This window comes from Perognathus longimembris, chromosome 7 (assembly GCF_023159225.1).
Source record: "Perognathus longimembris pacificus isolate PPM17 chromosome 7, ASM2315922v1, whole genome shotgun sequence".
In the NCBI taxonomy this organism is placed as follows: Eukaryota; Metazoa; Chordata; class Mammalia; order Rodentia; family Heteromyidae; genus Perognathus; species Perognathus longimembris.
In genome coordinates, this window is record NC_063167.1 from 46,746,915 (window position 1) to 46,761,915 (window position 15,001).

General features: G+C 39.0%; 1 protein-coding gene across 1 annotated transcript in view; it reads left to right on the plus strand.

The window, feature by feature from the left end:
• Positions 1-15,001, plus strand: part of Il23r (interleukin 23 receptor) — a 57,506-nt gene that overhangs the window by 28,228 nt on the left and 14,277 nt on the right. The window contains exons 5-6 of the mRNA XM_048349934.1: positions 2,226-2,371; positions 9,968-10,124. Of these exons, the coding sequence (XP_048205891.1) occupies positions 2,226-2,371; positions 9,968-10,124 (303 nt within the window). The remainder of the gene's footprint in view (positions 1-2,225; positions 2,372-9,967; positions 10,125-15,001) is intronic.

Here is a 15,001-nt window from a genome sequence, read left to right on the forward strand (position 1 = left end):
ATTTCAGTAGAGAAAGAGCAGTGCCTTCTGCCAGCCACTGCGAACATTAATTCTCCCCATTGCATAAATATGGAGAAACACATCTTGGAAAGATAACACATAACCATAATCTGATTATTTATTTCAACACAAGTGGAATATAAACATGTAATATCTACAATGGATTGTTAGTTGTGCCTTTTTAAATGTGAGATCTGACAGAAATTTTGAAACACAAGCATGAATTGAATAGCTGAGTCTGGTATAACAAGCTTCATGGCCAAGTATGTTCTTACCCAGTGTATGTTCATTAACAAATGTATGAATTTAGCTGGGTGTTGGTGGCTCAAGCCTTATAATCCTAGTTATTCAGGAGGCTGAGATATGATGATCATGGTTAAAATTCAGCTTGAGCAGTAAAGTCCTTGAGACGCTTAATCTCTAGTTAACCACCAGAAAGTAGCAAGTAGAACTATGGCTCAAGGAGTAGAGCACTAGCCTTGAGTACAAAAGGCCCTGAGTTTAAGCTCTAGGACTGGCACATCCACACAAAAAGTATAAAAGTTGAGAATGCAATTTTAATTAGCACTTTAGTTAAACTAACTTTGTCCCACTTATAGGTTACATTTGGTCCTTTTAAAAGACTGCTACATGAGGCTGAGATCTAAGGATCTCAGTTTGAAGCCAGCCAGGCAGGAAAGTCTGTGAGTCTCTTATTTCCAATAAACTAACAAAAACCCAGAAGTGGGGCTGTGGCTCAAGTGGAAGAGCACTGTAATAGCCTTGAGAAGAAGAGAAAACGAAAGAAAAGAAAAGCTAAGTGACAATATCCAGTCCCTGAGTTCAAGCCCCAGTTCAAGCCTTCACCCACACACACAAAAGACACAGACTGCTACTGAAAAGCAAATCTTTAATGGTTGTATTTCTTTATACATCACCTATTTATGCATATAGTTTTAAATAATTGTTAATAAAACAATTACTGCCCAAAGGATATTTCATGATCACATGGTAAATTAAAATAAACTTATTTGGAGCATTAGAGAGTTTTAATTCAGCATGCCTCAAGTGGTAGAGTAGCAGCTATGAGTGAAAAAGCTAAACAAGAATGCAAGACTTTGTGTTTAAGCCCATTATCGGAACAACCACACAAAAAGATATAGCAGAATATTAATTCAGCAATACACTATATTAATTTGTAACAATACTGTAACAATAGTCTCTTACAGCCTATATGCAGATTTCTTTTTGTTTGTTAAATAACACATCTAACAAAGATGGAGGTTTGCACTGTCCCATCATGCGTATGATTAACTCTCTTCAGATCTGAGGCCCACCATGATTAAAATCATACTTTCAAAGATACATTTATTTTAATGTAGATCAAAACAAGTAGTAGATGTAAATGTAAGTATTTGAATAAATCCTGAACCTCTTATCAAATCAGAAGCTGTGAAATAAATGTGCATGTTACATTGGTTTACTGTGAGACCTGAGATAATCGATTTGTAAGAAGAAAAGTATCTTGGGTCCCAGATTTCAGTCCGTGGTTGGTTGTCCCCACAGCTTTGGGGGTGTAGTGAGGCAGAAAAATCATGGCAGAGCACATAGAAGATGAAAGCTTCTCATCTCATTCACAGTGGATTAGAAGGTAAAAGAAAGAAAGAGGGGTCTAGGTCCCCATGTGCCCTTCTAAGCCCTCACTACCTCAACGTTCTAAGACTTCCACCAGCATTTCTGCTACCTGCAAATAGCACCATGCTGGGGGTTAAGAGTAAGCCCTTAACACGTGGGTCTTTGGGGCACATTTAATATTTAAGCCACAACAGAAGCAAAGTATCACCTCCCCCTAAGCAGACACAGGGAAGGGGGAGATTTCTCCTTTATCTGTTTGTATATTCTTTCATTAATAAAGCCAAGCTCTGGAATTATATTAGGATTATAAGATTGAGGGAGGTGAGGGGAAAGACACGAGTTTAGCGTCAGTTTAAAAGAATGAAGAACAGACTTATTAACAGCATTTAATAACAGCTAATAGCAGTTAATAATGGACTTTAAAGTAGCAGTTCTCTCCTACATAATAGATTAGAAAACTAGGGAAGGTTCATTCATTGTTAATCCAATCATGAAATGAATGGAGGCCTATAAAATTGAATTTTAACATGTCTATATATTGATGGAAAGATATGAATGTCTCTCTAGACAAGTTGCTAAAGTGCCATGTTTTTTGCATCATTTTTTTCTAGTGATACCTTCTGCATCCATCATTTCCAGAGCTGAGACTATAAATGCTACAGTGGGCAAGACCATAATCTACTGGAGTAGTGAGACAGCCATTGAAAACATTTCCTGTGAAATCAGACACAGGGCTACCACAAGCCAGATTTGGAACGTAAGCCAAACTTCCATTATTCTGTAGCACATGAGTGAATGGTGTAAAAGACAAGTGTTCTCAGTGTTCACAGATGACTTGTGAAGGATTCATTTGACATGTGTTTATCTGATTGTTGGTGTAATATTCAAACCAATTTAGTTTAAAAATGACTACGCATGCTTCTAGACAGCTGTTGCTTGAGGAAAATCCTCTTTTCATCAGTAAATTGCTAAACTAATCAAATCAACTCAGAGAGATCTAGCAATTTTCAGTTTCTTATCAGAGAAATTTGTATCGTAATGCTGGTTATAAAATTTAAATATTCTATGCTGAATTTAAACAAGTATCCAGGGAAGTAAGACAATTTTCAAGTGGAGATCTTGAACTAATAGATCTCTCTTTTAAAATAAAAACTACAAAGTTCAAGACAGTTGTCATTAATATAAACTTTAGCCTTAAAGTGAAAAGGGGAATGTCTAGACAAACTAACTATCCTTAAATACCAAAAGTAAATTATTAAGTTTCTTAGGAAGAATATGGTTAGAACATGCATGAATAAATCTCATCACATGACAATGCAGTATAGTATAATAAAAATTCTTGATTTTGAACTAGCCTGATTAGAAAAAAGTTCCAATTTTGTATTTGAAAAATATATCATTTTTGTATTTTCAAGCATAATGCTTAGTCTAAATAGTTGAGGATGGAAGTTTCTGGCTTTGTTTAATCAAGAGTCCTTTATTGGATAACCAGTTTTCATTCAGCTAAATAGTGTTTGAAAAAAATAATACTAAGACATACATTAAACATAATATTTTTATGATTGGCATGACCTCAAAGCTCTCTACTGCTAAGCCTTACCATTTTGAGTATTAGTTTTACTGTAGAGTAATACACTTTAAAAGTATCAAGAAGCTGGTGTAGGTAGCTCACCCTGCATTTCTAGCTAGTCAGGAAGCTGAGACCTGAGAATCACAGTTTTAAGTCAGCCAGGGCAGTAAAATCACAAGGCTCTATTTCTAATTGACTAGCATAAAAAGTGTGGATGGAGGTAAGGCTTAAGTGGTAGAACACCAACAGTGAGTGAAAAAGCAAGGTTCTGAGCTCAAGCCCCAGAGAAAAATAGTGTCAAAAGGGTAAAATACATTGATTTGATGATCTGTTCTAAATATCACTGTTTTTATGAATAAACTTGTAATTGAAAACTCATTTGTTTAACCAAGTTCACTAAAACCACAGATGTGAATTTTGTAGTTGCGTGCGTCACCACATTCTGTGGAGAGTGCATGGCCTGAATCATTTCATTAATAACCAGCCACAGATCTAGCTGGACTCTTTTTGCACATACAGAAGGTTCGGTAAATTTCAAAGCAACTCAGATGAAATTCTTGAGTCTTAGATTTTGAGTTAAAAGGTTTTACTTTATTAGTACCTCTCAGGGAATACAGTCATGGGATGATGCTGAGAATATATATGTGTACATTTACATATCAATATACATATCCACATACTTTGTGCCAGTGCTGGGGCTTGAACTCAGGGCCTCTCGCTCTTGCTTGGCTTTTTCTGCTCAAGGCTTACACTCTACCCCTCAAGCCACACTTCCACTTCTGACTTTTTGCTGCTTCATTAGAGATAAGAGTCACATGAATTTTTCTGCTGAGGCTGGCTTTCAACCATGATCCTCACGTCTCAGCCTCCTGCATAGTTAGGATTGCCAGTGTGAGCCACCATGCCTGGTGATGCTGAGAACATTAAACCCCCTTATCTAGTATAAATAGGACGAGATAATGGTCCATGAGAATGTCTAGTGAACAGAAAAAAAAAACTACCAGCATGTAGGAATAGTTTTCAGAAACCATCTATTTTCTGGTTGAAAGTCTTGTCTTTTGCTCCCCCTGGTGGCTCTGACTGTGCCATGGTGAGGCTTGGTAACTGGAGAAGTTTGGTAATACTTACTTGGCCCTGCTCAGGATTCCTGCCTCGTCCTCTGAATGCTGGGATAAGCAGGCGTGAGCCACTATGCTTTGACTTAACTTTCGAAAACTTTCTCATCATCAGCAGTAAATGAAAACGCTGGAAGAATATTCTTTTTTTCATATAATCCTCCTAAAAGTCCCTTGCGACAGTATCAACTCTATTAGATGAGATAGAGCCCAGAGGTCAAGCCAGGCTTCTCTAAACTTATACACATGGTAACTGTCCCTTAGAGATGTCACATCGCTGTAGAAAATGAAAGAGCAAGCCAGGAGTGGTGACTCAAGTCTGTAATCCTACCAATTGGGAGGTAGAGATCAAGGGACCAAAGTCAAGGCCACCAGCTCTGGCAAAAATGCTTGCATCTAACCCAATGACTGGGCATGGTGGTACACATCTGTCATCCCCAGCCATTTAAGGAAGCACAAATAGGTGAATTACAGTCCAGGCCAACCAAAGCATAAAGCAAGATCCTATCTTGAGAATAACCAACACAAAAAGGCTGTTGAAATAGCTCAAGTGGTAGAGCACCCTCCAGTGCTGAAAAAGAGAGTGAGAAAGAAAAGAGAAAGAAAGAATAGGTTTCAAACCAAAGTCCACTTGTTCTCCCTTCTACAATCACTAACACAGAAAAAAAAAAAGGTGAATTGTCATTTCTTTCCAGATTTCCAAAGACAAGGGCTAGAGGTGTGGCTCAAGTGGAAAAAGAAAAGGAAAAAAGAAAGAATAAATACCAGTTGAATTTGTTGAAGTATATTTTCCAAATCAGATCAGTAGAACTTAGGCTAAATCTTTGGTTTATGTTTGTTAATATAAACTTCAACTTCATCTGGATCATATATGAAATGTTGTCTTTGCCTATAATTCCAGAAAATGATTATGAGGCAGAGATTATGAGGCAGAAGTTGGCCCAGAAGAAAAATTAGTGAGACCCCATTCTGACAAGCCGGGAGTACTGGTGCATGCCTGTGATCCCAGTTACATGGGAAGTTCAAGTGGGAAGACTGAGATCTGAGGCTTGCCCTAGGCAAAAATACAACCTATTCAATAAATAAATAAAGCGCAAAGGACTGAACATGTGGCTCAAGTAGTACAACATCTGCCTACCAAATAGAGGCCCTGAGTTCTGACCCCAGTACCATCAGACAGAGAGAGGGAGAGGGAGAGAGAGAGAGAGAAATAGAGGAATGACTAGAGATTTGCCTTTCAACCCAACTCTGTGATAACTTTGCCTCCATCAGAAGGAATTGCTGGCAGGTGATTCTTCACTTCAAAGTGACAAACATCTCTCTCAGGATGGCCTTGTGGATGAGATGACAAGCTCTAGAGTTCAGAGTTTTCTAGTTGTATAAGCTTGAGCAAGCTGCTTACCTTCTTGTGTGTCATTATTCCCATGGGTAAAATGGGATAATATAAGCAGCTATTTCATATGGTTGGTGGAGGGATGGGGGCAATGTGGAATAGGAAAAGAGATCAGATGGTGTAAGAAACCAGCTCCAAGTCAGGAACAAGCTTAGTATTCAGTGTATCATAGTAATTACTTCCACCCTTCATCTTAGTCTCCAAGAAGCCATGCATTAGGTATGATCTATGAAGGAACTTGGTTTTTTAGCCCTTGTAGCTAAGGCGATTAGAGACTTTGGGTTCCTAGGGAGCCAGAAAGACTGCCCTGTAATCCTGTCACAGTAACACTGCAAAGCAGTATTTTTGTCTATTGTGAAATGATTTCAAGTTCAAACTTCAGATTGTGCCCCAGAGATTAAATTGCATGTGGAGAGCAGTCAAAAACATGTTCCTCAGCCATGTCCCATTAGTGTAAGTAAAACACGAATGTGCTAGATAGGAATGACTATGGGGACATGGATTCAAGTTATCGGAATGGTTGCACTGTGGAAGAAGTTACAATTTTTTATAGTCCCAGTAGTAAATCGTAAATCAATACATTTACCAATTACTTTGATGGTGGCATCCACCAGGTGGTGCTGGAGCAAAGCAAGGAAATCTGTCACAGGTTTCAGATGTCATTTCACAGCATTCTTAAGGGCTGGTGGAGGCTAGAAGTCTGCTGAATTTAGTGATAAGAATCGGAGAAGTTTACACAGTTGTCATAAGATGATTTAGGTCAGATACAAAAGTAAATGGCCTAAGATGGTGAGCTGGTGGCTCATGATTTACTCAGGAGGCTGAGATTTGAGGATCAGGGTTTAAAGCCCAACCCAGGCAAGAAAGTCTGTGAGACTCTTATCTCCAATGAACCACCTGAAAATGAAGAGGCACTGTAGTTTAAAGACGTAGAGTGCTAGTTTTAAGGACCAAGAGCTCAAGGACAGCACGTAGGCACTAAATTCAGGATCCATGACCTACAAAAAGAGCAGGGTGTGGGGGGAGCGCTTAAGATAGTCAAGACAATTTTACCTCTTGATCTACCGCATTCCAGCTCTCCACAATCACAATGTCCTGGTCAGCCAAGATCAAGCTGTCTACAAGATCTTTGACATGGATGCAGATTCTTCATGGAATTTGCATTCCCAAGTAGTGTCACGCAGAATAAAGTTGGAAGTTTTAAGCAAAGTCTCAGAAATAGCAAATGGAAAATAAACATCCATAAGAAAAATCAGCTACTCTGCAATCTAGCTTACAAAATAGGACCAGCTCATTAAAGTAGGTGGGATGCATCCAATCTAGCTTATGCTTTCCTTCCAAATAGCAGGCACCCTCTTAGCAAGGAGCTACCTCTATATGAATTCTTCTAGGATCAAGAGAACAGCTTCTCTCTTAAGATATATAAATAATGTTGTACACTTTACATACACATGGTAAAAAAAAAATACTATTAGTAGTCCTTACTGTTGTGCCTTAAAGGACAATTATATTAGAAAACAGCACCCGAAGCCCCTTCTAAAAGGAATATCTGTATAGTCTAGTGTGATGGCACATGCCTGTACTCCAGCACTTGGAAAAAAAAGAGGTAGGATTGCAAGTTCAAGACTAGCTTTGGCTACATAGAAAGATTCAATCTCAAAGAACAAACTAACAAATCATTTACAAGCAAGCAAATACGTAAATGCAGGCACAAGAGCAATTACATCATCATTCATAACCAAAAAGCATCATATAAAGTAATAGTTAAACAAAGCTGTACTGAAATTCATTAATAAGGCACAGTCATACAGGATCCAATCGAAACAACAAAATTTTAGTAGAAATTGCCTTTTACCAATGAAAGACAAAAGGTTTGGTTCTCAAATGTCTTCTGCTGGGCTTTCATCACATCCTTCAGTTGCAAACCAGCAACTGCTACGATCAAGGGTAATAAACTGCCACAAAAACGGAAGTGACATCAGACAGTCAGCATTTATTCTGCATGGTCAGGATCCAGTAGGGCTAGCCTGAGCTTAGCTGAGACTGGGCGTGTTTTGTAGCTCAGCCGGCTTATTACATGTCTGAGCATGAACTTCCCGGTACACATCTCTGACTCCCCTTCCTGGAACCAAGGGGCTCGCCTGGGCATGCCCTGGTGATGATGGCAGAGGGCAAGAGTATGTAAATCAGTCACTCCAGTGTGTTTCAATCTGTTATGCTTGCCAGCAGGCCAAACCTAGGGTCATAATGGAAAGCACCCCAAGCCCTATGGCAAAGGCAGGGATAAAGAATAAAGGGCAGGAAAACCCTTGTCTATTATTGGAATCTACCTCAAGAGGTCGTCCAAGTTCTCTGCCATCTGCTGGAACCTGCTTCTGCCAGAACACCACTAAATAATTCTGCAAACAACAATGGCCAACTGCCATGCCAGTCCCCAGCCTGCTCTGTTATCTTATGGTACTAGGATTTGAACTCCAAGGCCCCCCCACATGTGAGAGAGGAGCTACACTCCCAACAACTCTCTTACAAAAAGTAGGCATTTAAAAGCTACATCTTAGGCATAATGCACAAAATGTCTGCTGGATGGCAGAGTACCTTGAGGGCCCAATGGTCATGTGTACAAGCACAGTATTCAGTGGACTGGAAGGTAATGGAAATTTGGAATATCTTTCAAGGACCGTAGCATATAATCTGTTGTGGTGTTTTTTTCCCATGAATTTATATTTCCAAGGCTTTCTAAGTTCTAAAGGTTGATGTTAATGTTGAATTTTAATGGAAGCATCCATGAATAGGTTGAAACCTTGTTCTTTTCAACCTGCATAGTTTTAACTTTCTCTTTCATGAGTGCCTGGCAGGTATTTTCCAGTCAACGCATAAATGCACTTGTAGATAGTTGTTTTACATGAGCAAATCACTTACTAGGCATGCTGAGGACACCTCTATCACGACTGACCCAGCTACTGTGAGGACAGGCTCCACTATGTTTATTTCTGGTCAGAGTGACAGGAAAAAACACTTGTAAAGTTATCCCTCAGCTGTTCTTTTCTATTTTTATTGCATTGTTATTGTTTATCTTTTTGTTTTCTTTCTGGTACTAGGCTTGAAGTCATAGACTCCTGCTTGTTCTGATCGGTTGCTTGTCTGAAGCTCTCCCACTTGAGCCATGCCTCCAGCCCAGTTTTTTACTGATTATTTTTGACCTGCAGTCTTGAGGACTATCTGCCTGGGCTGGCTTAGAGCAGCAAGCCTTTGGATTGATATTCTGCTTCTTGAGTAGGGTTATAGGCACAAGTCACCAGCCCCCAATGTCATCATTTTTTAAAAATTCATTGTCAAAGTGAAGTACCAAAGGGTTACAGTTTCATAGATAAGGCAGTGAGTACATTTCTTATCAAAATTGTTACCTCCTCCCTCATTTTTCTCCCACCTGCCCCTTCTTCAGTTCCCTCCTCCCACCCTGAGTTGTACAGTTGGTTTATAACATATTGTCTTCTAAGTATTGCTGTTGTACTGGTTATCCTTTTACCCTTTATCTCTCCATTTTGATGTTCCCCTTCCCTTCCCTAGTTCCGATAAATGTATATACAATACCCAGGGAACCAAAATCAGTTACAGTGACATCAGGGGTAAAATGATAGGGAAGAACAACAAAGGAAAAAGGCATTATTTCACATAGCATGTTGAAAATATCAACAACAACAAGCCACTTATCTCCATAACTTGGAGTTCATTTTACTTAGCATCATCTTATGCCAACTTCATCATTCTTAAATGCTTTGTTTTACACACACACACACACACACACACACACACACACGCACACTACCTTGTAGGGCTTGCATGAATCTGCAGAACGGACCAATTTAACAACTGAGTTTATTAGTAATTTTTCCAAAAGTAATCAAGAGCAAATGGAACTATTTCATCATTCTGGAAAAATTATTGATCTAAATATCCAATTACAGAGAGAAAAGTGAGAGAGAAGGAGAGAGAGACAATTTTATTTAATCCTCCATTTCTCCACCCCCATTAAGATAATCTATTCCATAATTTAAAATATATTACCTTGTGGATTTTCTTGAAATTTGTCAAACACAAAGCAAGGTGTATTTCACTTTCCATGCTTAAAACCTATATATGATTATATATGTTTTATGCAGATATTATATTTCTGTTTCCTTGAAGTCTAGGAGAGTACCCAGAATAAAGGGTGCTGTATACATTTCTGCTAAGTATTAGAATAACTTTTTTTTATTATTGTGTATCTAATTTTAGGTTGAAGAATTTGATGCTAATTTTACATATGTGCAACAGTCAGAATTCTACCTGGAGCCCAATGTCAAGTATATATTTCAAGTGAGATGTCAAGAGACAGGTAAAAGGTACTGGCAGCCCTGGAGTTCACCCTTTGTTCACAAAACACCTGAAACAAGTAAGTGTGTATATGTATTTTGTTCTCTGCAGCTTTACTTTTTTTTTTTTTTTTTTTTTGCCAGTCCTGGGCCTTGGACTCTGGGCCTGAGCACGGTCCCTGGCTTCTTCCCCGCTCAAGGCGAGCCACAGCGCCCCTTCTGGCCGTTTTCCATATATGTGGTGCTGGGGAATCGAACCAAGAACTTCATGTGTAGGAGGCAAGCACTCTAGCCACTTGGCCATATTCCCAGCCCTGCAGCTTTACTTTTGACCTCTGACTTTATTCTACTTATAATTTCTGTTACTACTACCAAAATGGACCCTGCTTTTGTTTGTTAAGGCTGTGATCTCTGAGCTTAAAATCACTTGAGGTGCTTGATTAGATGAATGTTCACTGCCCTGCTCCCAGAAGATCTAATTCCACATGTAGTGGATCTCAAAAGTTGACATGGTACTGGGACTAGAACTCAGTGCCTCATACTCTTGCTTGACTTTTTCACTCAAAGCTGGTGCTCTGCTACTTGAGCCACACCTCAATTTCTGTTATCTTAGACCTTATTTTGGAAAACCATTATTAAGAATTTATATCTCTTCTAGAGAAAGCACAAATTAAATTCTATCAATGAGTATTGATTACCTAGTCATGTGAAGCAGTCAAAGCGAGTTAAAGCCACTTAGACATGGGATTAATTAGCTCTCAATAATGTCTAGCTGTAAATCAATAAGGTCTTCTATAAATCTTTAGAAATGACCCTATTCCTGATATTATTAGTTTAATCTTATACACATTTACTCATATTACTCATTATGTTTCTTAGCTAAATAGACTTCAGTTGCATGCAAATTATAAAGCAGATCTATTGTGATTGTTTTAATACTCCATACTGGTCCTGTGAGCCTGAAGATGTCTCCTTACCATGTATAGTTTCTATGCTAGTGCTCAAGTTTTTCTTTTCAGAAATGAAGGATTTGACTATAATCACAGCATTCTCCATGCTATCCTTATTATAACATCTTGGAATTGTGGTTTATGTTTTCAAAGTTCTTTGACATAAATTATAAATATTAATGGCTCTAAGAGCCAGACTAATTCAGAAAGTTCTGTTGGCATCCTCTGATGCCCAAATCTTAGAAGTATATTATGAAGGATGTCATTTTCAAGAATAAGTATCAGTTCTCTGGTTTGAAGTTTATTTATCAATTTATCTCCAATTAAGAATTCTTAGGGCCTTACACACCAATTTTCAATTGGATTTTTTGGTAACCCACTATTTTTTTTTTTTAGTGAACACTAGAGTTATCTGGCAAAATTATTCAAATTAATATCTATCCTTTCCTTACCATGACAAGTTAGTGTACATAAACTTGATTTTTATATCAGCTATATTTGATAATGCAAGTAGCACTATTTTACTAATGCAAAAACTGGGGTCAGACTTGTTACATGAACACATTGCTAGTAGTAGGTCATAGCAGCCAATCAAACAAATCCTGGGCTTCCCCTGCCTTCCCAGCAGTCTCATCAGTTGTTTTCAGCACTTACATCTAAGTGGAGAGACAGCTAATGTAAATGCACTATTTGTTGGGTAAAGACTACAAATGTCCTTTCAGGATGAAGTTCTTCGTTATGAGGAACAGGGAAGAAGAGCACCAAAGGTGCCCCACGAAAGTCTAAAACCCAGTACATTTTGTTTCCTAAGGTGTGGGAAGGGGAAAAACTATCAGCCAAAATTAAATATGCCCGAAAATGTGCATGAGCTGGTATAGGATAATTTTTTTTCTGGTACAAATCCTTTTCTGGGGCACAAATAAAAACAGGAGCCAGGTGTCAGTGGCTCACTCCTATAGTTCCAGCTATTCAGGAAGCTAAGCTTTGAGGATCTCTGTTCAAAGTCAGCCTGGGCAGGAGAGACTCATCTTCAATTAACCAAAAGCAGAAAGTGGAGATGTAGTTCAAGTGGTAGACTGCTAGTCTTGAGTGAAATAGCCAAGAGACTGTGCTCAGGCCCTGAGTTCAAGCCCAGGAATCAGAATAAAAATAAATATATAAATAAATAACAGTGGAAGTGTGTTAGGGGAAAATATAAATATGAAATCTTTAAAAAATTATCTCATTTTTCTGTTTTCAAAAATAAGGCAAGTTTATTGTAGTATAGAACCTAGAAACCACTGCTGTTCAGACTTTAATGAAATGAACACTAATTTTTCTTATACACCTTTTTTTTTAATGATTGGTGGTATGCTCTATTACTGATTTGGATTCTAATTTGCTTACTTAACCTACCTTGGTACATTCCGAAGAAATCTAATTTAGTGACTGCAGAGCATTCCAGTTTATAAACATACTATAATTTGTTTTCTTACTTAGACTATATTAGCCTATCCCCCCCTTTTTTTTTATTATCAGTGCAGTTCTTTGAATAGATTTGAATAAAAACTCTCCTTATCTCTTTTGGTCTGAAAAGACACTATTGGATCTAGAGTCAAGCACATTTTAAGATGCTGATGCAAGTGGTTAAATTGCTTTTTAGCAAATCTTTATTATTGATTGCTTTTTAAAAAGAGAAAAAGTTACTCACTCATGAAATATTCATTTAGCTCTACCACATGCCAGCCACTTGCTGAGTACATGAGCCTCCCAGTGACAAATGGGATAAAGACACTGGCCTTGGTGAAGTTTTATTTAAAAGAGGACAGGAAATAAAAATCAGCCATAACCAATGATTCATGCCTGTAATCCTAGCTATTCAGGCAGGAGGCTGAGAGCTGAGGATCGTGGTTCCAAGCTAATGTGGGCAAACAAAAACCTTAATAAATAAGTAAAACCCTGAACCTCTTTTCCTTTCTCCAGTCCTTGACTTTCCTGGAAAGGAAAGCCCTAAGCTAAAAAAGAAAAAGGAAATCAATCGCTCAGAATATAATATCAGGTTGTAGCAAAAACGCGAGGAAGTTTCTCTGGGTTAGAGAACCGTTTTATCTTCTCTTGACAAACTATCAAGAAGCCACTTTATGTGACTGAAGCTGGAGCCCTTGGCATAATAAATAATAGCCACTAACATTTATTGGATGCTCATAGTGTGTCAGACATCCTGAGAAGCACTTTACATTCCAACCGTCTTTTATTTATCACCATTTATTCCATTGCACACATAAAGTGTGTGAGCCCCAAGAAGTATTGCTGAATGCTCTAACACTGGTGAAGAGCAGAGCAGGGCCTAACTCAGGCTGTGGGATTCCAGTACATATGTCATTTATGGCTCTGCTAGTCACCTTCCTAGGAAAGCTGGGACAGTGCTGTGTCAATCCTACCTCAGCTACAGGGTGAATCATGTTAGCTCATAATGTAACTATGCATCAGGAACTGGTGGTTCACAACTCTAGTCCTAGCTACTCAGGAGCTAAGATCTGGAGGATCATGGTTCAAAGCCATCCCTGGCAGAAAAATCTACCAGAATCCATCTCCAGCTGACCAGCAAAAAGTCAGCTAGAAGCATAGCACAAGTAGTAGAACACCAGTAGTAAATTCAAACCCCAGTGCCAGCAAAACAGAAGCAAAAAACAACAACAAAAAAACAATAGCAACAACCACAAAACAGACAACAATAACAACCCCCCCCCCCAAGCACCAGAACTTTATTTGTTGTTTGTTTGTATATTCTTGTGGTGCTGGGGAAGGAATCCAGGGCCTTTTGCAAGCTAGGTATGCATTCTACCACTGAGCCACTGTCCCAGTCCTAAAGATCCACTTTCTACTCTTTCATGAATTCAAGGAAGCAGGCAAGCATAAAGGCATTAACATGAAGACCTGACTTCTAGGATCCCTGACATAGGTAGGAAGCGGCAGTCTGGGATGAGGCTATAGTACAGTTGGAAAAGGTGACCTTGCCCAAGACAAGACTTACCACAAGCAATGCCTAGCATGTTTGTCCAGCTCAGCTGGGTCCAGAAAAATACCTAGAAGCTATGTTTCTTAGAAGAAGCATTTGGGGCCCTGTGCATTAGAAATTCCTGAACACTTTAAATGCAAGTTTCCAAGCATCTTGCTCAGTGATACTTCTGCAGTGAACTATAAGAGCCACTACTCTAGAAATTATACATGGCCTTCAAGAGAATCCACTGCCATGGATGACACCAGTCCTGCCAACTTTGAATCACCAGTGCTCAGCTTTTAGTGTTAACAAATTGGCCTTGGACTCATCTGTTCAACTTATCGCAATGACAGGCAAGCAATTCCATCTGTGAACAAGGCTTTCTTTATTGGGGCTTATACTCAACTCAAATGGAGACAGCATGGAGCATAGAGTCACAAGATGATCTTCCTGAGAATTCAGGGAATTAAAGCTTACATACTTCTCTTTAAAGGCAGGCTTTGCAGCCACACAGTCCAGCTTTATAGGCAATCCCAAGATTTCTATTTATATTGCTCTTTGGGGACTGGAATTTGTACTTCACAGGGAGATCTGTTTCCAGAGGTTAGCTCCTTGTGTGCTGAGCTTGCACAAGATGGTGGAGGACCTCATTGTTGTCACTCCAGGAAAGTGGAATAGGGAAAGAGAAGTTGGTATTCAAGAATGCTTGGAGAGTCAACAACATCTTAACCTGGTTATTGGTGGAAACATTTTTGAAAGAAGCCTGCATTCAGCAAGAAATCTAGTTGTGGGAACCAGGGCCCTCCTGCTCTGTCTTATAGAAAGAATAATTCAGGATAATGTATGAATCAGGAATTGTGGACAGAAAATTAGGGGAGACCTGATTGTCCAATCCATCACCTTAGTAGTAGTGGGTTTGGGGGTGGGAACAGAAACAAGTGGGCATGAGAAAATCTCAGGCACTATCTGTAATGCTAGCTGACCCTTCTCCTTCCTCTTTCTCTTGAGGTTTCTGACCACTCCTGTT